At 47.9% G+C, this 26,078-nt stretch overlaps 1 protein-coding gene across 2 annotated transcripts in view; it reads right to left on the reverse strand.

The window, feature by feature from the left end:
* The window catches only part of KANK1 (KN motif and ankyrin repeat domains 1), a 66,984-nt gene extending 41,232 nt beyond the window's left edge, over positions 1-25,752 (reverse strand). For both annotated transcript variants that reach the window (XM_032595546.1, XM_030293250.2), the window contains exon 1: positions 25,637-25,752. In XM_032595546.1, coding sequence (XP_032451437.1) covers positions 25,637-25,673 — 37 coding nt within the window. In that variant the 5' untranslated portion in view covers positions 25,674-25,752. The remainder of the gene's footprint in view (positions 1-25,636) is intronic.
* Positions 25,753-26,078: the final 326 nt, after the last annotated feature.

Consider the following 26,078-nt stretch of genomic DNA (forward strand, 5'->3'; position numbering starts at 1 on the left):
GCTTCTCCCTCTGAACGTTTAGACTTCCTCTCGCAGCCAATCTCATCTCTGCTTTTTAAAAAAAATTTTTTTTCAACGTTTATTTATTTTTGGGACAGAGAGAGACAGAGCATGAACGGGGGAGGGGCAGAGAGAGAGGGAGACACAGAATCGGAAACAGGCTCCAGGCTCTGAGCCATCCGCCCAGAGCCTGACGCGGGGCTCGAACTCACGGACCGCGAGATCGTGACCTGGCTGAAGTCGGACGCTTAACCGACTGCGCCACCCAGGCGCCCCTCATCTCTGCTTTTTTAACCTGTGCCCGTGGACACATCTTCCACGGTCTCCCATCACCACCGCTTTCCATCCCGGCTCCATAATCCCACACCCCATCAAGGGCAGGCTGATCGAGAGCAAATGCAACAACCAGACTGAAAGAAGGATTTTATGCTTCCGTTTGGCGAATATTTATCAAGTACCTACGATGGGCCAAACCCATGAGCTCAGCACGTTAGACACAGAGCCCGTTTGGGTCAACCTGGGAAGCACCGGCGGAGACGGAAGAGATCGGGGGAGGAGTGTGGCACGAGAACACCAAGGACAGAGCGGGGACCCCACCAGGAGGGAGTCTGGAGCGTTCCGCCCCAGCGCTGTGCTGAGGACCCCGTGCAGGGTGTGTGTCTGCAGGGTGGAGGGGAAGGGGGTGGGAGAAGCTCTAGATAAAGAAACCGCACACCCACAACCTGCCACTTTCAGGCACTGAACAGAGGGGCTCTGCCCCAAGCGAGGCAGAGAGGGGACTGCGCCCCAGCCGTGCAGGGCCCTGGGAGGCACTCTTTTCCCAAGTGCCCTGGGAAGCTATAGAAGGGTTCTCAACAAGGGAGCGAACTGCTCAGATCTGCATTTTAGTAAGACTGCTCCGGCCACATGCTGGAGTACGGATCGCAATTCCCTTCAGCATCCTGCATCAGGTTTCCGTGGGTGGCTCCCAAGGCCCCCCCCCCCCCCCCGTGAATTTTTCTCTCGGTATCACACGTTCCCTTGCACGGTGTGAGTTTTTTTTATTTTTATTTTTTTGCACGGTGTGAGTTTTAAAACAGCTCGATGTAAGTGCTCGCCACAGTGTTAAAACCACGAGAACCTACAACGTGCGTGTGGGGACCTGCGGCCTACACCTTCCCCAGAAATCCTGAGGAGGGAACGGAGAGGGTCTGGCAAATCTCAGCCACTCTGGGCTGGGCTGGGCTGGAGACCAGGGTCGGCTCTCGGGGACTCGTCGCCTGGAGCTCTATCCATGACCTCATTATGCTGCTCAAAAAGAAAATATTTTTCTTCAAAGCAGCGGATGACTCACTGTGGAGAAAAATGATAGGATTTCCTTTTCTGAAAGTCACTAAAACATGATAAATCTAACCTGGGGGGGACAGGGGTGGCACGGGGGAGGGTCCGACTTAACTGGCTCTGAGATGCAGGGTACAAACTTGGTGTGTCCTTGAAAATCTAGGACAGGAGCAGCAGGGACTTCAACGTGACTGTGAAGCGAAGACAGCACTGCCCCTGACACCAAGCAAGCGTCTCCGTGCAGGAGGGAGAGCGAGACAGGAGACAGGACAGCGTGTTATCACCTCCCCTTAGTGCTCCCGTCCCAGCCGATACTTTACCCACACCTGGCCAGGGGCCGGCTCACCTAACAGGGAAGGCTAACGACAGAGAGGACAGAGTCTGGGAGAACGTAAGCAATGCTCTCCAAAAATCCAAGACTTCCACTCACTAAGCTGGTCTCCGACCAGCTCAACTTCAGGTCCCTTGAATCACCTGTCATAGCCCGCCTGCCCGACAAGGATCTCGCTGCAGGTGGCCCCTCCCTGTGGCCTGAGGTGCGTATAACATCTAGAACTCAGAGAACACGTGCCACCTATCAGTTATTCTCAAATGTCGGTGCACCTCAGATCAGCTATTCATTTATTTATTTTTTATTAAAAAAAATTTTTTTAACGTTTATTTTTGAGAGAGACAGAGACAGAGTGCCAGCTGGGGAGGGGCAGAGAGAGGGAGGGAGACACACAATCAGAAGCAAGGTCCAGGCTCTGAGCTGTCAGCCCAGGGCCCGACGGGGGACTCGAACCCACGAACTGCAAGATCATGACCTGAGCCGAAGTCAGATGCTTAACTGACTGAGCCACCCAGGCGCCCCAGTTATTTATTTATTTTTTTTAATGGTTATTTATTCATTTGAGAGAGAGACAGAGAGAGGCTCAGAGGGAGAGGGAGACAGAGAATCTCAAGCAGGTTCTCTGCAGTCAGCACAGAGCCTGATACGGGGCTCAAACTCACCAACTACGAGATCACGACCTGAACTGATATCAAGAGTTGAATGACTGAGCCACCCAGGTGGCCCTCAGATCAGCAGTTTAGAGACAGCACCCACCTGGCTCAGAAGGTTTCTTCTGGCTTCTCACTGTCCCACTCAGGGAGAATTTCAGCATCAAAATACTGTGATTGATGATACAGCGGATTACACCCTGATGAATAAACCAGGCACCTCCGAGGCCATGATGTTCTAACAAATACACTTGAGTGCCAACTAACGAATAATGGAATTATGAAAACAAAATCATCACTTAACAGCCACTATAACAGTGGCTGATTTGGGAAGGAATCCTCACCACTGGACATAAAGCTTACGAGCAGAGACTCTGTGCTGAAGAACAGGGTATTGGAATGGCCTCTGACTACCTTCCCAGAAAACACTTATCAATCACAAAGGGAAACAATGGTCAGTCTGTGGTGCAGGAAGCTCACAGACAACCTCATGGACCAGGCGGTCGAGGCTGACGTCACGTGACCCTGAGGGCATGCTCTTTCTCCGGTGTTCCTGCCTAGAAGGCATGGCGTGAGTCTGGAAACGTGGATGGATCCTACTTGAAAGGCATCCTGCAGAACAGAAGGTCTTTCTTTAAAACCGTCAAGATGGGGCGCCTGGGTGGCGCAGTCGGTTAAGCGTCCGACTTCAGCCAGGTCACGATCTCGCGGTCCGGGAGTTCGAGCCCCGCGTCGGGCTCTGGGCTGATGGCTCGGAGCCTGGAGCCTGTTTCTGATGCTGTGTCTCCCTCTCTCTCTGCCCCTCCCCCGTTCATGCTCTGTCTCTCTCTGTCCCAAAAATAAATAAAAAACGTTGAAAAAAAAATTAAAAAAAAAAAAAAACCGTCAAGGTCATGCAAGAAAGGAAAAGGCCAAGAACTCTTCCAGGTTGAAGGAGACTTACAGAGACAAGGTATACGCATGACAGACATGGAAAGAGACGAAGCAAATGTGGTAAAAGGCTAACCACTGGGGAATCTGAATCTGGGTTGAAGGAGGAGTGAGAATTGCTTCGTAAATTTTCCATAAGCGTGAAGTCCTTTCAAAGTCAATCACACACATACGTGGCTGCATACGCGGAGTCTAGAGAGGACAGTAAACTCTCTTCGCTTGCATCTTTAGGGACATGAGTACAGACAGCCAGTCACCTGTCTGTCACCTGCCAAGACTCTGCTCATAGATGCGAATGAGGCAGGCTTGCTTTTTTTGTTATTGTTTGGTTTGCGTTTTTTGTTTTTTTGTTTTTTTTAAATCGGGGCCTGATGCCTCTGCTGTTCTGTATGACATATCCTTTGACCAATTTTACATCTGCTTGAGGTATCCCTGGCAACGCAGAGGGCTTCTCAATGATTAACCTTGCAGACTGATAGGTCAGGAGCCCCATTAGAGGGAAAAACGTCTAAAAGCTCCTTTCTGTGGCGCTGAAGAGTCTTCAACAGTTTGGCCCCAAACCACCACCTCCCAGGTTCCTTCCCACCCTGAACCACAACCCACGGAACAACCTTCGAGCCTAACCGCCTTCGCTCGTTCTGTTCCCTCCACCCGCCCCTGCCCTTCTCATCTGTCAGAATTAGCTGTGCTGTCCTGGCCCAACCCAAACAGCCCATCCTTTGTCGAAGCTTCGCTTATCCCCAACTGCTCTGCCCTGGGAGGAACTGGTCACTTTCTTCCTTCTGTTCTAAAACACTCGGCCTACACATGCGGATGAGCAGGCGGGTCTTCCCCAACCAGACGGTGTCTCGGGCCGTGGAGGGCGGGCGGTGGACAGGAACGCAGAATTTCTTTTTTTTTTTATCCCTGAGTGCTTGGCACACAGTGTGATCCATATATGTCGAAATGAAAAACTCCACATCTAGGCATCTACAGATTAATGAGGACCGGTGGAGGAAGAGACGTCATGATTAAGAGCAGGCACTCTGGGGCCAGACTGCCTGGGATTGAATCCTGGTCCTGCCACTCTCCAGCTGTTGGCAAGTTAGATCCTATTTCGGCCATATAATTGGGAAAATAACAGACCTGCTTCACAATGCTGTTGCAGACTGCTTAGATCGATGCCTGTGGTCTGTTATTATTTACTATGACTGATCACCCTCTGTGGCTGGGTGAAGCATCCCAGATGATCCAGAACGCCTCCCCTTCACCCTGCTTCTTCTCTCACACTCCATGAAGCTAGGGTTTGAGGTGTTTAGCCAATGAGTTTGCTAAAACTTTGAGGTCTATGTTGGATCTGGCTTCCGAGAGTGGATAGGGGAGATGTTGGCTGGGTCGTGCAGGGGATGTGCGTGTGGGAGCACAGGGACACGGGGGGCATGGAGAGCAGGCACCAGGTAAGGGGGAGAAGTCCTGGGCCAACACCAGTTATGCAGGAAGGAGGCAACATAAAACAGGAGCAAAAGTAGACGAACACCCCCAATCTTCAAAAATAAATTATGGCCAGGGGCACCCGGGGGGTTCAGCTGGATAAGCGTCCGACTTCGGCTCAGGTCCATGAGTTCGAGCCCCACATCGGGCTCTGAGCTGACAGCTGAGAGCCCGGATCCTGCTTCAGATTCTGTGTCTCCCTCTCTCTCTGCCCCTCCCCTGCTCACGCACGCTCTCTCCCTCTAAAATTAATGTTAAAAAATAAAAAAAACAAATAAATTATGGCCAAATTAAAACATTCCTTCCTCCTAAGAAGGGGACATGAGTAGGCACTAATTTTTTTGAACCATCTCGTGCTTCCAGCTCTACGGCAGCCCTAAGAGTAAAGCCCTCTTTAACATGCTGTGCGGAGACGTGTGCTTTCGGACCACGGGGCACATCTCTGTGACGGTCTAGGCTGGCTTGCCTAAATTGGGGAAGGTATACTTTTCAATAAAGAGGAACAGGAGCTATAAATATTTCCCAGGTCACTAACAAGCAATGGGCAGCAGGGGCCGGGGACCGCACAGGGCAGAGATAAGCGTTGTATGCGTGAAATGAGAGGGCTGGTAGGACTCTGAGACTCCATGGAAGTTTCTTCCAGACTATGACCCTGTGACCGTACTGCACTCACAATGTCACGACACCGCACGCAAGGTGCTCAAGCGAAGAAAGTGGTTAATGGTGGCAGGTGTCAGACCAGATGAGCCCAGACAGACAGTGCCCGTGGCCTCTTTCTTTGCCCCTTTCATCCCGTAGCCCCTTCCCTGATGTGTCACATCACCCGGCACGGCCCAACCGGCCCCGAACGCAGCCCCCCTTTGCTGCATCTTCAGGTCTGGCCCGGGCATGTCGCCAGAGTCCAGAAGCCAGGCTACAGGTGAGCGGCTGGGTGGGAAGAAAGCGGAAAGGGTTACGTTCCTGGGAACGGAATGGGCTGTGTCTTAATGAAAGGGACTTTGTGTGAAGGGGGCACGTGACACTGCAGGGGCCCTGAGGTTTACACAATGGCCCTCTTCTCCAGTGCTCCGTGCCAGCGCTCAGAGGCGACGACTCGACCCCAAACGGGTCTCGAAGTAGGGCCCTTCACCCACGGAGGCACTGCTCTCTAATGTTCACCACCTAACGTGATGAGACGTTGCTGAAATGCAGCCTGAAATATCTGTCACGCATGCACAGGAGAGAAGTAGCCTGGGGACTAAGGGCCGTTTCTTCAGAACTTTCTTCAGAAACAAGCATGTCGTGCTAAGTGTAAATATAGGAAATGTGGCAGTTCAAAGGGTAATTCTGTGGAAAGCAGAGGAGTCACACAAGCCCAAACACTGGGCTTTTCTAACAAAACAGCATGGGTTTGGAGCGTGGGGTGGCGGGGGGACAGAACTGAGGTAAACTATGAATCACAGCCCTTACTTTGTTTTATAGTGTTTATATAAGAACAAGAAGCCAGCTTTAAGGCACCCAGAACGGTTCCCCCTTCGAAACACAGAGCTGAAAACAAATGACCAAAAATGGATTTAGCAACAAAAAAGGAAATTCTGGAATTGAAATACACCATCAATGCAGAAACTCAAACCGTAGCATCTACGTACAACCTTTCACTCCCACGACAATGACATCTTTATGTCGAAGCCACAGCTAAAGCTGAAATGATCAATGAACCTAAAACCAAGTACCGAGTTTTCATTTCCAGCTTGTAATAAAAGCAAATATTTGTCATAACCTCTAGAGCCCCCCCCCCCCCCCAAACTTCACCCTCTCCTCTTTTTTTCTTCTTTTGGGCTTTCTTACTTACCTACCCAGGAACAAAATAACTATGATTTTCAGCAAGCAGGAAGCCAAGCCTCCAGCATACTTCCCTCGTCATTAAAGGAACTATACACATTAGCAGGCAGACAGCCCAGGAGCTGCTGGAGAGAATTTATTTATACCCATTTGGAATTTCCTGACCAACTAACAGCCTGCTGGCTGCGGGGTTTAATTCCAGCACTCCAGGCGTCAGTGAGACAGCAAAAACTACCACCCAACAAAATCGCCAGCGAGGATCTTAACAAATAAAGAGGTGGAGACAGACCTCTCCTGTGCCCCTTCCTATTTTTCAAACACGCTACCCTCATGTTCTTTAAACATGTGAAATGCTAACCTAGAAGTATAGCTGCAAATCAACTAATTCTAGGAAGAAGTCAGAGAAGCAGCAAATGTTTTCTGTGCACCACCCCCCACCACCCTAACTTATTCCCTCCCCAAAGCCTCGCTGCTAGAAGAACTTTGAGCTATGGCTCAGTAGCCGTCTGCTGAAGGAAATGATTCAGTCGAATGCTGAGCCCAGGCTGGGCTGGAGGCGAGTGGTTCCCCCGCTTGGTTTATTCTTCTGTAATGCAACATGTAATTTGAAGGCTAAAAACACTCCCGGTTGTAAACCACAGACCCAAGCCTTTTTTTCAAATCGCTTTAAACATTTTTATCCAAAACCAATCATGTGACTTTCAAAGACACAGACTTAGTTCCCAAACAAGTGCATTCTGTCTTAGGATGGTAACATCTCTCAGCAACCTTTTGTTTCTGTTTTAAAACCTAAGAATGATGTGCTCCTCTAATGGAACATTATTTCTGAGAGAGAGAGAGAGCGAGCGAGCAGGGGAGGGACAGAGAGAGAGGGAGACACAGAATCCAAAGCAGGCTCCAGGCTCTGAGCTGTCAGCACAGAGACCGATGCGGAACTTGAACCCACGAACTGTGAGATCATGACCTGAGCCCAAGTTGGATGTTTAACTGAATGAGCCACCCAGGCACCCCAAGAAAAGGTACTTTAAAACCTGCTCTTCATTTGTTCCTAACAGCACTGGATAAATTGACACTAGTGACACTAGTAGGGGGCGCCTGGACATCTCAGTCAGTTAAGTGTCTGATTCTTCGTTTCAGTCAGGTCATGATCTCATGGGTCGCAGGTTCGAGCCCCACGTCAGGCTCCACGCTGACAGAGCAGACCCTGCTTGGGATTCTCTCCCTCCCTTTCTTTGTGCCTCTCCTCTGTTCTCTCACTCTCTCACAATAAATAAATACGTTAAAAAAAATAGTGACTCTAGTAGAACAAGATTTACTGAACTCTGTCTATGGGGCAAACAAGCAAAACCCGTTCTAAACAAAAAAGAGAGATTAACAAAGATTAGGGTGACTCCAAATCACCTGCTTTGCAAAATTCCTAACAGCGGACAGCTATGCACAGAAAAGCCAAATTTTTTCAAGAATCCACTGAATTCGCCTCGTGTGACTGGTCCATCTGAGTGCCTGTACACGTCCTGAGTCTCACTCCATTTACCTTCTTGTTCCACCCTCCTGACACGCCGCTGGTGGCTGGATGCTTATCTTTGGGACATACATCTTTCTGTGTGAAGCTACAAGGACTCAACTTTTTTAAGAGGGTGTGGGACTCATTTGTTGGGCTTGTTTTACGACAAATGAAAAAACGGATTAAAAAAAATGAAGAACAAAGCTTCGAGTGCCAGACAGTCTGAAATAGAGGGTCCAGGGGCGCCTGGGTGGCGCAGTCGGTTAAGCGTCCGACTTCAGCTCAGGTCACGATCTCGCGGCCCGTGAGTTCGAGCCCCGCGTCGGGCTCTGGGCTGATGGCTCGGAGCCTGGAGCCTGTTTCCGATTCTGTGTCTCCCTCTCTCTCTGCCCCTCCCCCGTTCATGCTCTGTCTTGCTCTGTCCCCCCCAAAAAAAAAAATAACGTTGAAATATAGGGTCCAAATAATTCCAAATTATTTTATCCAAAAACAGCTACATTAGGTGAAAGATTTGAGTTACGGGGCATCGGGGTGGCTCTGACACGCTCTCTCAAAATAAACTTAAAAAACAATTCTTCCTCTTTGGTGAGCTTCAAAATGAGCTTATTGAGATATTTACATACCATAAAATTTACTGATTTTTAAAAGTGTATATATAGTTTGGTGAGTTTTAGGAAACGTACACAGTGTGGCATCCACACCCACAATCCAGTTTTAGGAAACGTCCATCATCCTAAAAATTCCCTTGGGCTTGTTTTAGGCTTTGCTTTTAACAGAGAGACATTTTTCTCCGGACTTAGGAGAAAATTCTGGTATTATTCAGTCACACTATTATATTCCAAACTAGGTATTATGATCAAAAGCCTTGTTCTTAAGAACTAAATGGATGAATCCGAACGTAGTGATTCTTAATCCTGTGAAAGAGGATTCTGCTCCATTTTTATTCCGTAAACGTGTTCTGGTTAAGAATATAGCTTATTCTAGAAGCAGCTGAGGAAGGGAGCCCGGGTGGCTCCGTTGGCTAAGCATTCGACTTCAGCTCAGGTCATGATCTCAGGGTTCTTGAGTTCAAGCCCCACACCCGCTTCAGATCCTCTGTCCCCCACTCTCTCTTTGCCCCTCCCCCGCTTGCGCTCTCTCAGAAGTCAATAGCTGAAAGCAATTATTTCCTATGTGTGCTTCCATTAAGCAGAAAAGTCATAGTATACAGATACATATCTAGTCCTTTATGACGGATGACAGAGGATGGAAACGGTGAACAATAAAAACAGGAATGCCTTCTGCCTGGAAAGTGCCAGTCACACAGGTTCCCTCTGCCGGGAGAGAAACACACCTGTTGGCCTTCACTCTCTTTTAACTTATGTACAAAAGAAGCATCCAAGCGAACCCTGGGAGAACGGGGATGTACTTTCCTCTGATAGGTGGAAAGCAGCCGGAAAGGCTGACGGCCAGCGTGAAGGGAAAGAGACTGCAGACAAAAGCCTTCTGTGACACCAGGCAGGCCGAGGGCACTGACGGTCTTTGTCCCCTGGGTGGCCGCTGCGGGGCACGGAGGCTGCAGTCAAGCATATCTGAACCCACAGTTCTAATGCTTACTTGGCAGGATTACTGCATCGAGACTTTTACCTCTGGGGGGGCCTGACCCCCAGTCTAGAGGTAAAACCCGAGTTAAATGAAGTAGAGAGTGGCAATGGGGAATTACACTTCGGACATTTTAAGATGCAGATTTCCTGACACACCCTGCGTGTACCTTCCTCCCCCAGTACGTTCCTCTTCTCCCGGTGACAGATTACTAACGCGCTCCCGGCCTCACAGACACGGCACTGCGCCCCCATCTATCCCGACTGTCCAGTGCACACGATTCTTCTGGACCACACTGTTCGAGGCAGTTCATACAAGTGCGAATGCATTTCAACGTCACCACCACCCTGTGAGCTAAGTATGGTTACTGGTATTTTACAGATGCAGCTTACGTCATCTATATTGCTCACTCCTCCACGGCTGTGTGAGTACTACCCAGTACTGAAAAGCCACTTACAAAGTATAGTCTTTTCTATACCCCAGAAGGCAGAGAAAGATGGGGGCGGGAGAAGGGAGCGGGAAACTCTGAAGGGTAGGGAGAAAGAACATGCTTTGGCTTGGACTGTTCCTTCCCCTTCTGTATTTACATTTAAAAACTATATCCCCCCCCCCTTTTTTTTAAATACTTTTAACGTTTATTTCTTTTTGAGAGACAGATGGACAGATAGACCAGACAGGGAAGGAACAGAGAGAGACGGGGAGACACAGAATCCCAAGCAGGCTCCAGGCTCCGAGATGTCGGCACAGAGCCAGAGTGGGGCTCGAACTCACAAACTGAGATCATGACCTGAGCCGAAGTCAGATGCTTAACTGACTCAGCCACCCAGGCGCCCCTGGATTGTTCCTTCCCCTTTGATGTGTTTTCCCAGCCTCTCAGACAAAGTTCTCCTAGGTTGCACAGACCAGCTGAAGTTATCAGTTCTGTCTGAAGCTGGCCCTTACCCTCCAGCCATGTCTTCTCTGCACGCTTGCAGAAGGCCTGTGCCTCCCTCTGCCCCTACTCCTGCACACACCTCACACCTCGACAAACTTAGGGGAGCCATGTCCTCTAAATCTCCATGAAGTGCGTGTGCCCAGAAGGGCAGGCGCCCAGAGCCCAGCAGGCTAATTTAAATCCTTCCAGAGGAGCCCAACTCCGCGTGTTACTCTTTCCTTTTAAACAGATGTACGCACCTGTCAGAGATTGAGCCCATGCCCTCATCTTACAGCTGAGTCAGGACTCTGGGCTGGAGTGGCCACGGCGCTAACATCACTTTTAGCTTTCGGGGCAGAAGTACCAACACTGGGACGTCCCAGACCAGCACCCTCCGTGCCAGAAGTTTTCAACCCCACTGCACAATTAAACTGCCTGGGGCTGTTTTCAAAAAAACGCTGAGCTGCCCGCCCCCCACCCCAGTGAATCAGAATCTCCTGGAGCAGAGCCAGAGGCATCAGCATTTTTAGAGGTTCCCCAGATGAGTCTATACTGAAGCCAGAAAAAAGGTCCTCCGCTTTAAGCCAAACAAGGTCTGCGTCTCAAAGTGTGTCTGGCTGAGGGCCAAATTGGGGGCAGCCCCTTAACCATACAATCACCCTCAGGGTCCAGGCCAGTCACTGAAAGGAGGGGTCCAGGGCAGCTGGGGTGTGTGGGGGGGGACCAGGAGCACCTGTTCCCTCCAGCTCACTCGGCCTGGGGAAGAACAACACCCAGCAGACATCTTCGACCTTTCAAGAGAAGCTGAAGAAATTAGTATTTTTATACGAAATCATCGAATTTTTAAAATCTTGGCAATTAAATTAAAACAAAACCCTGGGTTGGCCAAACAGAACTCACTCCCAGGCTTCAGTGTGACCCAGCACGGGCTTCATGGTATCCATCCGGGATCCAATTTCATCCCTGGTCCCATTCCTTTTCTTTTCCCATTTTCCAGGTGACCAACTATTTTTCTTTCCCATTTGATTATTTTTGAAAGATTTTATTTTTAAGCAACCTCTATAGCCAACGTGGGGCTCGAACTCACAACCCCGAGATCAAGAGTCGCACGCTCCACCAAATGAGGCAGCCAGGCGCCCCTTCTTCCCCTAAAAAAAATTTTTTTTTTTTACATTTATTTATTTTTGAGAAACAGAGTGAGACAAAGTGTGAGCGGGGAAGGGGCAGAGAGAGAAGGAGACACAGAATCCGAAGCAGGCTCCAGGCTCTGAGCTGTCAGCACGGAGACTGACGCGGGGCTCGAACCCACAAACTGTGAGATCACGACCTGAGCCGAAGTCAGACGCTCAACTGAACCACCCAGGCGCCCCCTTCTTCCCTTTTTAAATTAACAAGAGTCCTTATTGGAGCAAATCATAAAACAGATTAGAAAAACAATGTTAATTGTGCTGCATATTAATTTAATCACTTTATGTTTCACTTAGCTCTGTTAACTATTACGATGTTTCATTAAAAAAAAAAGATACAGGAGTATATGGGGGGCTCAGTGCATTGAGCATCTGACTTCAGCTCAGGTCATGATCTCACAGATCATGGGTTCGAGCCCCATGTCGGGCCCTGTGCTGACAGCTCAGAGCCTGGAGCCTACTTAAGATTCTGTGTCTCTGGCTCTCTCTGCCCCTCCCCTGCTCACATTGTGTCTCTCTCTCAAAAATAAACACACACACACACACACACACACACACACACACACACACAAAAGATGAAGACAACAGCCTGGGATCCTTACCACCATTCCTCATGAAGGTAAACTTAAGGTGCAGGAGTGCTACGTATAAGAATTCATCTTAAAAAGAGACACACTGAAATCAGGATGCTGTGCTATCACTCTTGAGGAAGGCCGGGGTTATTTCTGCGATACTGTAGATGTGCCTCCCTCCCAATCCCTACAGAATTCAAACTCCTTACCATGCTTCTTCACCCTTCCTGGGCTCTCAGAACGGAGATGGACTGACACACAAGCTGATGTCTAGGCGGACTCCAGGGAGGGAGAGCCGTGGGAGGAGCTCCCTTCCACATCCCTGCCAGCTCCTTCTCCACCCACCTCTGCTACAGCCCTTGAAGGGGATTACAGGACAGGTCCAGCGAGGGCTTCTAGCTCTTTCTAGCCCTGTTAGGTGTGTGCAGCGTTGGGGATTGCAGGAGGGTTCCTCCTTTACATGCCTGGATTTGAAGGATGTGCTCTTTCTAAAACTTACGTGTTTTAGAAAGGGGAGATTTTCCAAAGAGAGGCCACAGTCACCATGAGGAGGGTGTGCCCAGCAGAAGTGTGGCATTCTGGCCAGGAGAGTGATATTAGGACGAGGACACTGTGGGTGATGGGCCTATGCAAAAAGGCCCAAAACCAAAAAAAAAAAAAAAAAAAACCAAAAAAAACCAAAAAACCAATCTTCTGTCTTTGTTATACCTTACTCAACAAAGTGCATTTCCTCGAACACATGTAAGTCTTAACGCCAGAGTCAGAATGATTTTCTACACGACAGGCTTTCTTCACAGTCTGGGGTGCCCCATGATTATTACTTTCCTCAAACTTATACAAGAGACTGTCTCACGATATACTTTCACCTAGGTCTTGAAATCAGCTTTGAAAACAGCCCATGACAAAATGGATTGAGAGGCGTGAAAATAAATAAGGAGATTAAGACTTTAAAATAGATTACCACAAAGACCATAACCACCTCAAACAAGAACAGTCTATTTAATATTCATTTATAATTAAAATTTATAGTTGATAATGATGATAATTTATTAATTATAATTTATTTAATAATTATTTACTATAATTAAAGAACCGTTTATTTCCTGCCACCTAAAAGGGGTCAGAGATCTGTAGACACCTCCCCAAGAGCACCGTGGGAAGAAGGCGGGCCGAATGACCAGCCGTACTCCCAGCCCGAGAGGCCACCAACTCGGTTTCCCAACCATGGTTCCAACCAGCCTGCCAAACCAGACTAGGTAACAAGCCCGGGGCAAAAGGAAGTGACTGGAGCTTAACATCCTTTCTCTGGCTGGATCCTCTCTCTGGCTGGGTCGCTGACAAGAAAGAGGCCATGGAAGCTAGAAAGAACTTTCCAATGGCCTTTGACAATAATCTTCCCTGGACGACCACATTATATCTGCTCACCTTGCCCCGGAACCCAAGGCACTTAACAGACAATATCATTTCACACCGACCTTAGAGCACGTGATGGGGAGAAAGGAGATACGAGAACTTGCACTCAGTGGTGAGGTAAGAGGAGGAAGCCTGTAAGCGAGTGTATGCCACAGACTGAAAAACAGCCAGGGGCCCAGGCTGGGAGAAAACCGTAAAAGGCGTAACGATGTAAGACGGGCAAACGGCAGGGCTCAGTTCAATCGCACAGAGACGCAAGCAGGCCCTGTGCCCGTGTCTTGCTCTGCATTCGAGGCCCAGTGTCATGCCAGCACAAAACAGGTGCGCTGCTAACAGGTGCTGCTTGAACGTGGAGCCTGAGAAAGCCACAATGGGCACACCTAGCTGCAGATGACGTGGCTCTTGCCTCTGGAGGCCTCCAACCTGACAGACGGGTGAGGCCCACAGCCCTAACTCTTAATGAAAAGACAGGGCTCTCCAGGAATAAAGAAGAGGAAGGGGTGAGGTCCTCCTGGGAGCAACTGAGAACACCTGTTAGAAGAAATAAGTGAGGAAGGTCTTGAGGGAGGAGGAGTAGGGACGGGAAAGAAAGCCAGAGCAAGCCCCTAGGAAGCGAACAGAGCAGGTGGGCAGGAGAGCAGCAGCGGGGACGGTCAGAAGCCCCGGCCTGTTCCACAACTCTGCCCAGAACTGGTCTCTGGCTGCCTGGGGCCCCGGAGGGCTGGGAAGGCGCCCCATGATTTTCCCAGGCATCAGGACCGAAGAAACAGAAACAGATCATGATTTCTATCCAAGGAAGGCCAAAAACAAAAGCCCAGAGTGAAGAGGAGGGAAGAGAGATTAAAGTTCGTGAAAGCTAACATGTTTGGAGAGACAGAAAGAATAATAGAAGTATAGAAAATCCAATGATCCTTAATCTGGCCAACCATCCTTAACAAAACAGAATCACAAAGAAGGGAGAGTAAGGCAAAGAAAGACCAACTTTCACAGGACCTCAGGGCTGGTCCAGGTCACTAAAAAAGGGAAACAGCCGTCCCTCTGCCAAACGAATTTCTGTGTAGTCATTTAAAAGTGAGCTACTGGGGGTGCCTGGGTGGCTCAGTTGGTTAAGCCTCTAACTGCGGCTCAGGTCATGATCTCGAGGCTCGCAGGTTCACGCCCCGCATCAGGCTCTGGGCCGACAGCTCAGAGCCTGGAGCCTGCTTCGGATTCTGTGTCTCCCTCTCTCTCTGCCCCTACCTTGCTCATGCTCTCTTTCTCTCTCAAAAATAAACATTAAAAAAAAATTTTTTTTAAGTAAAATAAATAAAAGTTCGTTCGACTGAATGAACGAACTCATTGAAGTATTTTTACTGAGTTTTCTATCATTCCTTCTGGTTGTTCCAAAACTGCACCCTGATTTATATTCACCACTGTCTGCGAAGTATTTTTTTCATATGAAGGTGGCCAGAGGACAGAAGAGCAAAGAATAATGCCCCAGAGGGGAAACCCCAGCTTTGAGGCCCCTTTACCTTTAAGGAAGATTTCCTGTCCGGGGTTTCTTCATTGAAAATCAGTCGGCTGAGGGGCTGTAAGTTCGAGGAGCTATTTTCTAGCGCCCCAACAACGTCCAAGCAGCCCTGTTCAGGGAACCCACAGCTGCTGCATGTGTGAGTGATGCATGAGACTGTGGAAGAAGGTGCCCAGGAACTGGTGGGATTCCTTCCCACACGGGGTGACAGGGAGCCAACCACAGAAGCTTAGGATGTGAGGTGACTGCTTCCCCTTCACACTGCCAAGCTGCTGTCCCTGGGACAGACTTGGAACCCGTGTAAAGCGTGGTGCTAATGGAAAAAGTTGGCGGTACAGGGCATCGGTGTTTTGCAATTTTTTTCCTGTAAGCTACATTGTTGGAATGGTTTGACATGCAAACCTCTCCCTCCACCCCTACCGGCCCACAGACTTCCAGGTCTCCACCCTGGTACGCAACAACAATCAGCACATCATCGGGCTGACTCACCACCTACAGGGGCGGGGTCCCGGCTGGGGTCCCCGCGGCATAAAGCCCACAGGTATCGATGCCTCCTTGGCCAGCTCGTGGGAAGACAAATCAGTCTTTGTTCTCCCAGCTGGACGGGAACACGCCAGAATGTGCTGCCTCCAAAAACATCTCCGCGGCGTGTTCCTGAGATGTGTTAATACATCCCAGTCAATCAATTCGGAATGCTGGTGGAAAAGGAAATCAATCAGCCATACGGGGTGGGCGCACGGACGTAGCCGAGGAGGACACTGACAGCAGAGGAAGAAGGAACATTTTCGGCTTTAATCAGAAGAAAGTGAGAGGTGACACATGTAACTAAAGGTGTAAAGATATTATGCAGCTGGGCTAATCAATGGTTAGAAACATCATCTCTCTCTCTTATATTTCATGAGTCCGGGGACATCCTTTTCCTCTTCTTCTGGGAGACCTGGTGTGCCTGCCGAACAGCAACGCTTAAAATGCCTTCACTCTGTGGGCAGTTAATCTGAGAGAAAAAAGGCACTCAGAAGTGGGCAGGGATGGGAAAATCTGACAGCACAAGCTGAACCAATGTTTTCACAAAATGGTTTGCAAAGCTGATGGGATTTATTGACTGAACCAAATATTGTGAGACTAAATTCAGAAAAATCACATGATGACCTCTTGATTCTACCTAAAAGAGAGCATGTCCAAAATACAGAAGATCCCTCTGGGGAGGCAACTTGTTCACTTAGATAAGATCATGAAAAAAGACCTAAAATACACACAGTACTTGTGACTCTTCATAGAAAATTGCTTCCATAAACATCATGCTAAGTAGCACCTCCTTTATTTTTTTAATGTTTGTTCATATTGGGGGAGAGGGGCAGGGAGAGAGAGGGAGAGAGAGAATCCCAAGTCCCAACCCCAAACTGGGTCTCGAACTCACAAACCGTGAGATTATGATCTGAGCTGAAATCAACAGCCAGACACTTAACCCACTGAGCCACCCAGGTGCCCCTAAGCACCGCCTCTGTTAAATAAGGGCTCACAGGGGCACCGGTTAAGTGTCTGACTTCGGCTCAGGTCATGATCTCAGGGTTCGTGGGTTCGAGCCCCACCTTGGGCTCTGTGCTGACAGCTCAGAGCCTGGAGCCTCCTTCAGATCCTTTGTTCCCCTCTCTCTCGGCCCCTCCCCCACTCACGCTCTCTCTCCCTCCCTCTGTCTCAAAAATAAATAAACGTTCAAAAAATTAAAAATAAATGAATAAATAAGAACTCACAAGGTGAAACTTTACCATGTCTACAACCTCCAACCCAGCTGGGAGAAAAGTTATGGGTCCCTCAAACCTGGCCCGTCACAAACAAGACAGAGTAAGTGCACACAGATTCAACTTCTGGGATAAGAATGCTTCCTATCAATCCCATAATCTGTCCACTGACCCAGTTTTCATTCATGGTCATAATCTGCTTTTCTTATCTGTTGGTCAGAAAGGCCTTCTGAATATTACAGAATGTTATTTAACCTCATTCCAAGAGCTGCTAAGATTAGAAATCTGGTCAGTATTAAAAAAAGAACCCTCACGAGAGCGGAATACTTATTTTTAAGTAGTGAGATCACTTGTGCACTTAGAACTACCAGCTGAGATCATGAGGAGACACACATGGGCTGCATGTTTAAACATTTCTTGTTGCCAGGATTTACAGCGAACTGCAACCCAAACCAGAACCAGGCTTAGCCTCTAAAATTGCACACTGGGGCACCGTGGTGGCTCAGTCGGTTAGGCGTCCAACTTCAGTTCGGTGGTGATCTCGCGGTTTTTGAGTTCGAGCCCCACGTTGTGCTGTGTGCAGACAGAGCTTCAGATTCTGTATCTCCCTTTCTCTCTGCTCCTCCCCTACTTGTGCTCTCTCCCTCTCTCAAAAATAAACATTTATATATATAACATGAGCATACTTTTCCTAAAGCATATGGAAATGAGTAAATCAGCTGCAGCTCATTCCAAAAATATCCGGCAGAGAAGCCAAGAGAGGAAAAACAGAATCAACCAGCATTTTTTCCAAGTGAGAATTTCTACAAGGGTTTGAATGAATCCTATCAAATCTGATTTCCCGGTTGGGTCTCCTAGGAGGTTTTGATGAGAAAAGTCTACTCAATGTAATTTTTAGGTATGTTGCCAGGAAACAGCAAGAATTTATAACCTCTGTGAATTCGAGAACCATGCTGATATTCTTTGTGCCAGAGCAAATCAAACAGTCCTGTACATAGAAGGACCCCAAAGCAGCAACTGCGAGCGGAAGTCGCTCATTTTCCAAGCCCACACAAACCCTTCTCGGGAGCTGCACAAAGGAGATGAACTGGAATTATCTGGGGCACAGAAGGCAAACCTGTGGAAAAGAGGCTAATGAGCTAGACTCTGGATGGGGTGGGCTAGCCCACCCAAGCTCTTCAAGAAAGAGGGAAGTGCAGAATCAGAAATAAACGCCAATACTCACGATGGGAAGTCTGGGGGGTAAGCAAGGCACAGAATATTCAAATCCTGTAGGAAAGGCTGTTTTAATCCTTTGCCTCACTCTGCAGCTTTAGAAAAGAGCAGGAGCTCAAGTTTTTAATGTAGCGCATCTCCCTGCTGGGCTTTTATTTTGTGTGTGTGTGTGTGTGTGTGTGTGTGTGTGTGTGTGTGTGTGTGTTTCCTTTCTTCTTGGCACCCAGAGAGCATCTGGGCAGAAATCTCCAAATGGAGGGTGTATTTGTGCCTGATGCCGGGAAGAGCCGGGATCTACCCTTCCCACATCCACGTGGGCTGTCTCTCGCTGCAAGATAAGGCATCTTTCCTTGGCTTAACCAGAGTTTAATCGCCTGTCTGAAACCTGAATGATGCTTAACCCATTCTGACTCGCTTGAGGTCAACGACCATAAGGTGAAGCTGGCTGCGGGTTAAAACAGAAGTCTTACGAGGTGAAACAAGCTAGCCCTGAGGAGGGAGGGACCCTTCAGAAGCTCTCTGGGGGCCGGATGAATTCTGCGGTTCTGATTTAACCAGACAGGTGGAACTCTGAAAGGCAAGGCCTCCTATTTGTAGTGGTCTCAGCATTTTATTTGTTTATCTTTTCATGTTCATTTAATTATTCTGAGAGAGAGACAGAGCAGGAGCAGGGGAGGGGCGGAGAGAGAGGGAGACAGACAATCCCAAGCAGGCTCCGTGCTGCCACGCACACCCCGATGCAGGGCTCGAACTCACCAACCGTGAGATCTTGACCTGAGCCAAAACCAAAGGTCAGACCCTTAACCAACTGAGCCACCCAGGTGCCCCTCGGCATTTTAAAAATTAGGAAGTTCGAGGGTAACTACTACTTTCTTAAAAAAAAAAATCTTCTGAAACACCATCACTATGTAGGAAAATACATTATTTAATTTATAAACTCCAGGGTGAAATTAGCCTTTCATAAGCTAAAAACTAAGTTTCATTTAAAGTTGAAATGTATAGGGGCGCCTGGGTGGCGCAGTCGGTTAAGCGTCCGACTTCAGCCAGGTCACGATCTCGCGGTCCGGGAGTTCGAGCCCCGCGTCAGGCTCTGGGCTGATGGCTCAGAGCCTGGAGCCTGTTTCCGATTCTGTGTCTCCCTCTCTCTCTGCCCCTCCCCCGTTCATGCTCTGTCTCTCTCTGTCCCAAAAATAAATAAACATTGAAAAAAAAAAAATTTAAAAAAAAAAAAATAAAGTTGAAATGTATAAGTAAGATCCAATTATTAAACACACCAGAGGAATGGTGCTGCATGCTATACTAAATACGAATATGCCTGTTACTTTGACTCTTAATTCACACTAAGAAAAAATACCTTTTCACCATAACCTCTATCAGGGAGGACATTTTACTGGTGACTGGCCTACTTTTGGGTTTCACGTAGTTTTCTCAACTATATACCTTCCCCTTGATCTGTTTAATCAGAACATCACAGACTCTACGCTTCTGATTTTTTAATGCCAACAGAATGCGGGGAACAAGGAAAACCGCTCTCTGTGTTCAGCTTCTGGCTTAGCCATTAACTAACGGTGTGAGTTGGGCAACTTGTGTTCTGTGGTCTGAAAGTGGGGACAAGTGGAATCAAAAAGATCCCCGTTGGCCCTCACCTATGCTTTTATGTCAGACAACTTTGTTTCTTCCCTTTGTTCTTCTGATACACCACTCACAGGAGACCCCAAAGGACTTATCAGAACACGCATTTAATCCTTGTGCCGACTTTTCCAGGATACCCTGAAAGGTCATGGAGGGCAGCCCCAGCCTCTCATCAGCTTCCGTTCTGCCTTCGGAGAACAGGACTAAGACCCAACACCACAGACACACACAACGGGTCTCGCGCTTGACCATCAGCAGGCAATTTCGCTATCGGGTTCACCGCAGTGGGCTCAGAGTTCTGTTTGAGAAATGCTGCTGCCCAGGAAAAATATTTACACAATTGAGTGGGCTGCACGGCACGGCAGTGTTCGACCTGCTCAGCCAGGAGCCTGTCTTATCAGCGGCCTTTGTACCTCATTTAAGATCCACATGGCGACAAAACCTGGAGCCAGGTAACTGACCAGAAGATCAAGGTCTTATGAAACTGATTGTATGAATTTAAAATGACCACCAAATTTTTAACACAGTTCGGTAAGTATTGTAAATAAGCAAATATATAGCTATCTGGAAAAAATAAAAAAACTAACAAAGGCAAATATTAGCAAAAATAAGGCTGGGTGATGGGAGGCATAAAATGCTACTCTCTAATACTCATCTGTTGCTTTCATTTATTTAACTTTCATTAACGGTAATATAAGTCTAGCCTTAAAATCACCGTATCTATGCACCCCAATGTTTAGAGCAGCACTATCAACAATAGCCAAATTATGGAAAGAGCCCAAATGTCCATCAAGTGATGAATGGATAAAGAAGATGTGGTTTATATATACAATGGAATACTACTTGGTGATGAAAAACAATCTTGCCATTTGCAACAACGCGGATGGCACTGGAGGGTATTATGGTAAGTGAAGTCAGTCAGTCAGAAAAAGACAGGTATCGTCTATTTTCACTCATATGGGCAATTTGAGAAACTTAACAGATGACCATAGGGGAGGGGAAGGGAAGGAAAAAATGAGATAAAAACAGAGAAGGAGGCAAACCATAAGAGACTCTTAAATACAGAGAACAAACTGAGGGTTGATGGGATGGGGGGGTAGGGGAGAGTGGCTGATGGGCATTGAGGCGGGCACTTGTTGGGATGAGCACCGGGTGTTGTATGTGAGTGATGAATCACGGGAATCCACTCCTGAAGCCCAGACTACCCTGTATGTTAGCTGATGTGATAAATAACACACACACACAGAACAGGAGAATACCTCTGATTATAGGAAAGAAAAAAGGGAAAAAACATCACCGTATCTGATGGGACCTTGTACAGCGGCACCTGAACAGGTGCCTTTCGGACCAGGAACTCACAAGAGAGTCAGCAGATCAAGAAGGGCAGTGATTTCCCCTGACATCCAACCAGCATTTTATACCGTAAAAAAGTGTTTTTATGGCTATTATTTTATCTCTCCTTCACAACACACCTGTGAAGAAGGTAGGGCAGGTATTCTTATCTTCATCTGACAAATAAGCCACCTGTCATTTAGCTTCTGAAGAGATGCTAAGCTCTAATTAAAGTTTTACAACAGCAATTAGTGTTTACAGAGGTAAACAGTGCGTCCAGTTTACAGCATTGCGTCCAGTTTACAACATGATTTCAGAAACCTGAGAAAGAGCAGACTGTCCCCATCCCCAAAGCACAGAGACACAGCCATCCTCCTAACCAACGACCCTCACTTCCTTCGTAGCTGGCCCCAAGAAAAGGGGACAGTCACGAGCAATTTATAAAGCTTGTACCTTGTCACGCTGACAGGTGGCCTTAGGGTGTTCTCTGGAATACCATAATAAAGGGGTTTTCGTTAATGAAATCACAACTGGACCAGTCAACAGAAGTAGGACAGAGATCGTGTGGAAAAGAGGTCACACAGAAACAAATGACTGATACGGACAGGGTGGCCTGGAGGAAGATGAATCTGGAAGGGGTACCCAGGCGAGACTGTCCTGTGTAGCAAGTAAGAACAGAGGACACCCGGCTAAATTTGAATTTCAGATGCACAGTGCATACTTTTTTTAGCGTGAGTCAGTCCTCTACTTTATCCAGAGGCTCTGTCCACAGGAACCCTCAGCTTCCACTAGACGAAAGGTCTTCGAAAGCAGGAGGTGCATCGACCGAAGGCCTGTTTTGTTCCCTGCTGCATCCGAGTCCCCAGAACAGTGCCTGGCCCGCTGGACGCCCTCCATAATCTTTGCGATGAACTCGTCAAGTTTATTTCTGAAGCCAGGTGCTATGTATGCAGGTGCCTGTCATATCACCTTTATGCATTTTGTACGCCTGGAATTTATTATAATAAATTTACAAATTATAGCATCAGCTAACTGCTCTTATTTTAAAATCAATACCTTTTGGGGTGCTGGGCGGCTTAGTTGGTTAAGCGCCTCTTGATGTCGGCTCAGGTCACGATCGCATAGTGCGTGAGTTCAAGCCCCGTGTCGGGGTCCGTGCTGACAGCTCAGAGCCTGCTTGGGATTCTGTCTCTTCCTCTCTCTGCCCTCCCTGCTTGCACCCTCTCTCCCATTCTCTCTCCTCCCCTCTCTCTCAATATAAATAAACTTAAGAAACAAAATAAAATAAAATCAGCTTTTATTCTAGCTAACTGAAGGACTCAGTGGGGAAGTCCAAGTGTAAAAGGACTCTGAATAGTCCCTTACTCAGTTTCAAGTCTCAAACAGGGACACGATATGTGATGTCAGACCTCAGATGTGCTGGCAGCCAAGGGCACTGCTTGGCCAAGTGGTGTTTTTCTCAGCTGGCTTCTTCTGCTTCTGCTTTGTTCCTAAGACCACGAAAAGCATTTCTCGTGCCAATGCTCTGACTCCAACCTCATATGGGACTTTTCCTCAGGTTTTATGGAAGCCCAAAGCCTTGATTTTTCAGGGGAAGGGGTGGGCCAGACTCCTTTTGGGGCCATAAAGCCCTCTTTAACCCATCTTAATCTGCAGTCTGTAAATGTTTTTATGTTAATTACATTTCAAAACAGTATATTTATAAACAGCATATCCTTCTGCATGTTTGAGTTTGGCTTTTTTTTTTTTTAAACAATGGGCAGGCATTTCTTTTGCAATACAGAGCAGGAAAACAAAAGGTAAAAATAGTGATTTTTATAAGCATTATCTCAACTGCGTGAAATATTTAAAATTTAAAGACCATACCAAAGGGGCGCCTGGGTGGCTCAGTTAAGCGTCCAACTTTGGCTCAGGTCACGATCTCACAGTTCGTGGGTTCCAACCCCATGCTGGGCTCTGTACTAACAGCTCGGAGCCTGGAGCCTGCTTCAGATTCTGTGTCTCCCTCTCTCTCTGCCCCTCCCCTGCTTGTGCTCTCTCTCTCTCTCTCTCTCTCTCTCTCTCTCAAAATCATAAAGAACATTAAAATGAATTTTTTAAAAACTTTAAAAAATAAAAATAAAGACCATACAGAAAAGGAGCACAACATGTATTTCTGGGTGGGGGCATTACCAGTAATTCTTGCTCTATTTTTTAAGAAAACGTTAAACTTTTATATCTTAGAATTTTCTAAAATGGGCCTTATATGTATATATGCATGCATATACGTGTGTGTGTGTGTGTGTGTGTGTGTGTGTGTGTAACTATAGTAATTATGTATGGCTGAGCCTCTAATCAGATTGCTTACAGAGGTCATGGCGACTAGAAAAAACAAAACTGTCCCTTGCCTGGTGCAGACACCTGTCTGCAGTAACTAATCATACCCTGATACCCCAGAAGTCACAAATCATAAAGCTTCCCTTTGTTTCTGGACTCAGTGCCCAGACCTGCTAGGCAGGGGGAAAGGTTACAGCTGGGTCATCAGACTTTAAGAACCAAAGGAAAAGAGACACTCCAGAAGAGTCAGGCTGGAGAAGGAACTGAGGGCAAATGGGGTAGGTATCTAAACCCTTGAAGACAGGAATGTGCTAGACACGCCAGTGGGTCAAGGTCTAGAGGCACCACTAACTCCAGCCCCCCTTCCTCTGAACGTGTGGGAAGTGGGGGCAGGAGAGGGAAGGGAGGAGCATCACAGGAGATTGAAACTCACTCACAACACTCAAGACATTTCATGTTTCAATCTCCTCCCTCAGCAAGTATTTGACTCGACACGAGGAATGATCCTGACTTTTCTTACTTAGGTTAAGGGACTGGGGTTCTCTGCCATCACACAGGGCTGATAGCGATGGTGAAGGGGACAGTGTCATCTCACAGGATTACGTACGAACTAGGGATGGGAGTAGAGACAGAGCAGCTTTGGCATCATGGTACGCCGTGAGTGTTCATTTAAAGGCTAGATTTGTGTCGTTTGTATTTTATTTTTCAGCTTATTTATTTTGAGAGAGCAAGCAGGGGAGGGGCAGAGAGAGAGGGAGAGAGAGAGAATCACAAACAGGCCTCGCAGTGGCGGCACGGAGCCCGACGCGGGACTTGAACTCATCAACCGTGAGATCATGACCTGAGCCGAAGTTAAGAGTCAGACGCTTAACTGACTGAGCCACCCGGGCGCCCCCAGTTTTCCTTGCCGACAGCAGTCCTGAGCAGAATCTCTACAAGTCCCTGGCAGCTGGCAAGTAGAAGGGACCAACCGAAGAATAAACAGAGAAAGATCGGTCGTCCCAGAATAAACGGAGTTTGGCTGGGTTGGGCCTGGGGCAAGAAAGCTACCGCGTTCTTGTCAGAGGGGATGCTTGCAGCCAGGACTGCTAGAAGGAAAAGTCACACGGGTGGGCTGGGGACACCCCCCACAGAGGGCTCCTCCTGCTGCAGTCCTTACCAGAGCTTGCCGGCTTACCTGGCACTTGTAAGTCCGCTTCGGGTGCTCGCGTGGGTCTCAACCCTGCAGGCAGACACGTTTACTGATACCGCACACACAGAACAACAGTCCTGCCCCTATTTCATGGTTAGTGCTGGAGCTGGGACTCCAATTCAGGTGTCCTGATTCCAACTCCACATTCCTTCCATGATCCAGTGTTCAGAGCAGCAGAGCCCCGACCCCATTTCAGACACCGCGCGACAGTTCCTGCATACATACACGGTCACCGTTCTCGCACATTCTGCTCTTTGGCTGATCGCTCAAGAGAGGGACGGACGCTCGGCGTACCATTGGGGGCAGGTGGTTGTCTCTCAGGAGGACTTCCTCTGCATTTGTTCTATAAATTTCTCCCACATCTTATATAGGCAATACCGGACGAGCTATGCAACCTGTGTAGGTCTCTAACGTAACTAGAGTAACAGCGAGAACACAAATCTTCATGATTCGTGATATGGCTTGTTGATTATTCCTCTCTGGGAAAGTTGCTCTAGCAAGCAAGCTCTTCCCTAGCCACTCTGTCCCTTTGTGCAGCAACACGAAACAAACCCTGCTTGGGACCGGAAACTAGGAACTGGTTTTAGGCATCCAAACCTATCTCCTCTCGCATCGCTCAATCCCTCATAAAGAAGGGCAAGAGGAATGCCCATTATCTTTGGATCAGCACTCGGGATTTTACATTGATCTTTCAACACTTCAACAGTATTGACTTGGGTAATAATTTACCTAACTGATTTCTGCACATAAAGACTCTAAAGATAAAAGCAAATTCTCTAAGAGATTTTGGAAAAAACAAAAACAAAAACAAAAAAATTAAAAAAAACCAACCTAGCTTCGATGGATAGAAAATTGCTTTCAAAGTCCAGTTACCTAGGCAACCTGCTATTATCTACCCATTACTGAAAAAGACATAAGAAATCAGTTTGAGCAAAGGCATACACACACACACACACACACACACACACTCTCTCTCTCTCTCTCTCTCTCTTTCCAGAGTTGAGTTACCTGAGGCACAGCCGTTAACCTTTGTGGCGTGAGCCATGCTGGCTGGAGTCCAATGACAGATCCAGAAAGGAGTGAGGAATCATGCAAATTTTATGCATCAAGTTCCCAAACGCGATCAACCTGAAACAATGAAGACAGCCTCATCAAAATGGATCATTTAAAAATATGTACAACACTAAATCTTAGACGTCTGTTTACAAAGATGGCTGCTAATGGAGAGAGTAAATCGGGAGTCGGGGAGAGATGGCCTGTGGATGGGGGTGATGACGGCCTGGCCCCGCCACTCGGTGCTGAGATTCATGTACCCGCAGATGTGCCTGTGGACGGGCACCCAGAGCAGGGCTCTAGACACGATACTCTTATCAGAGATGGAAATGGTTCTCCAGAAACGTGACATTTTTAGGAAGGTGGCCTTCAAATACCAAGGGCCTCCTCAGGGGCA

Source organism: Lynx canadensis, chromosome D4 (assembly GCF_007474595.2).
Source record: "Lynx canadensis isolate LIC74 chromosome D4, mLynCan4.pri.v2, whole genome shotgun sequence".
In the NCBI taxonomy this organism is placed as follows: Eukaryota; Metazoa; Chordata; class Mammalia; order Carnivora; family Felidae; genus Lynx; species Lynx canadensis.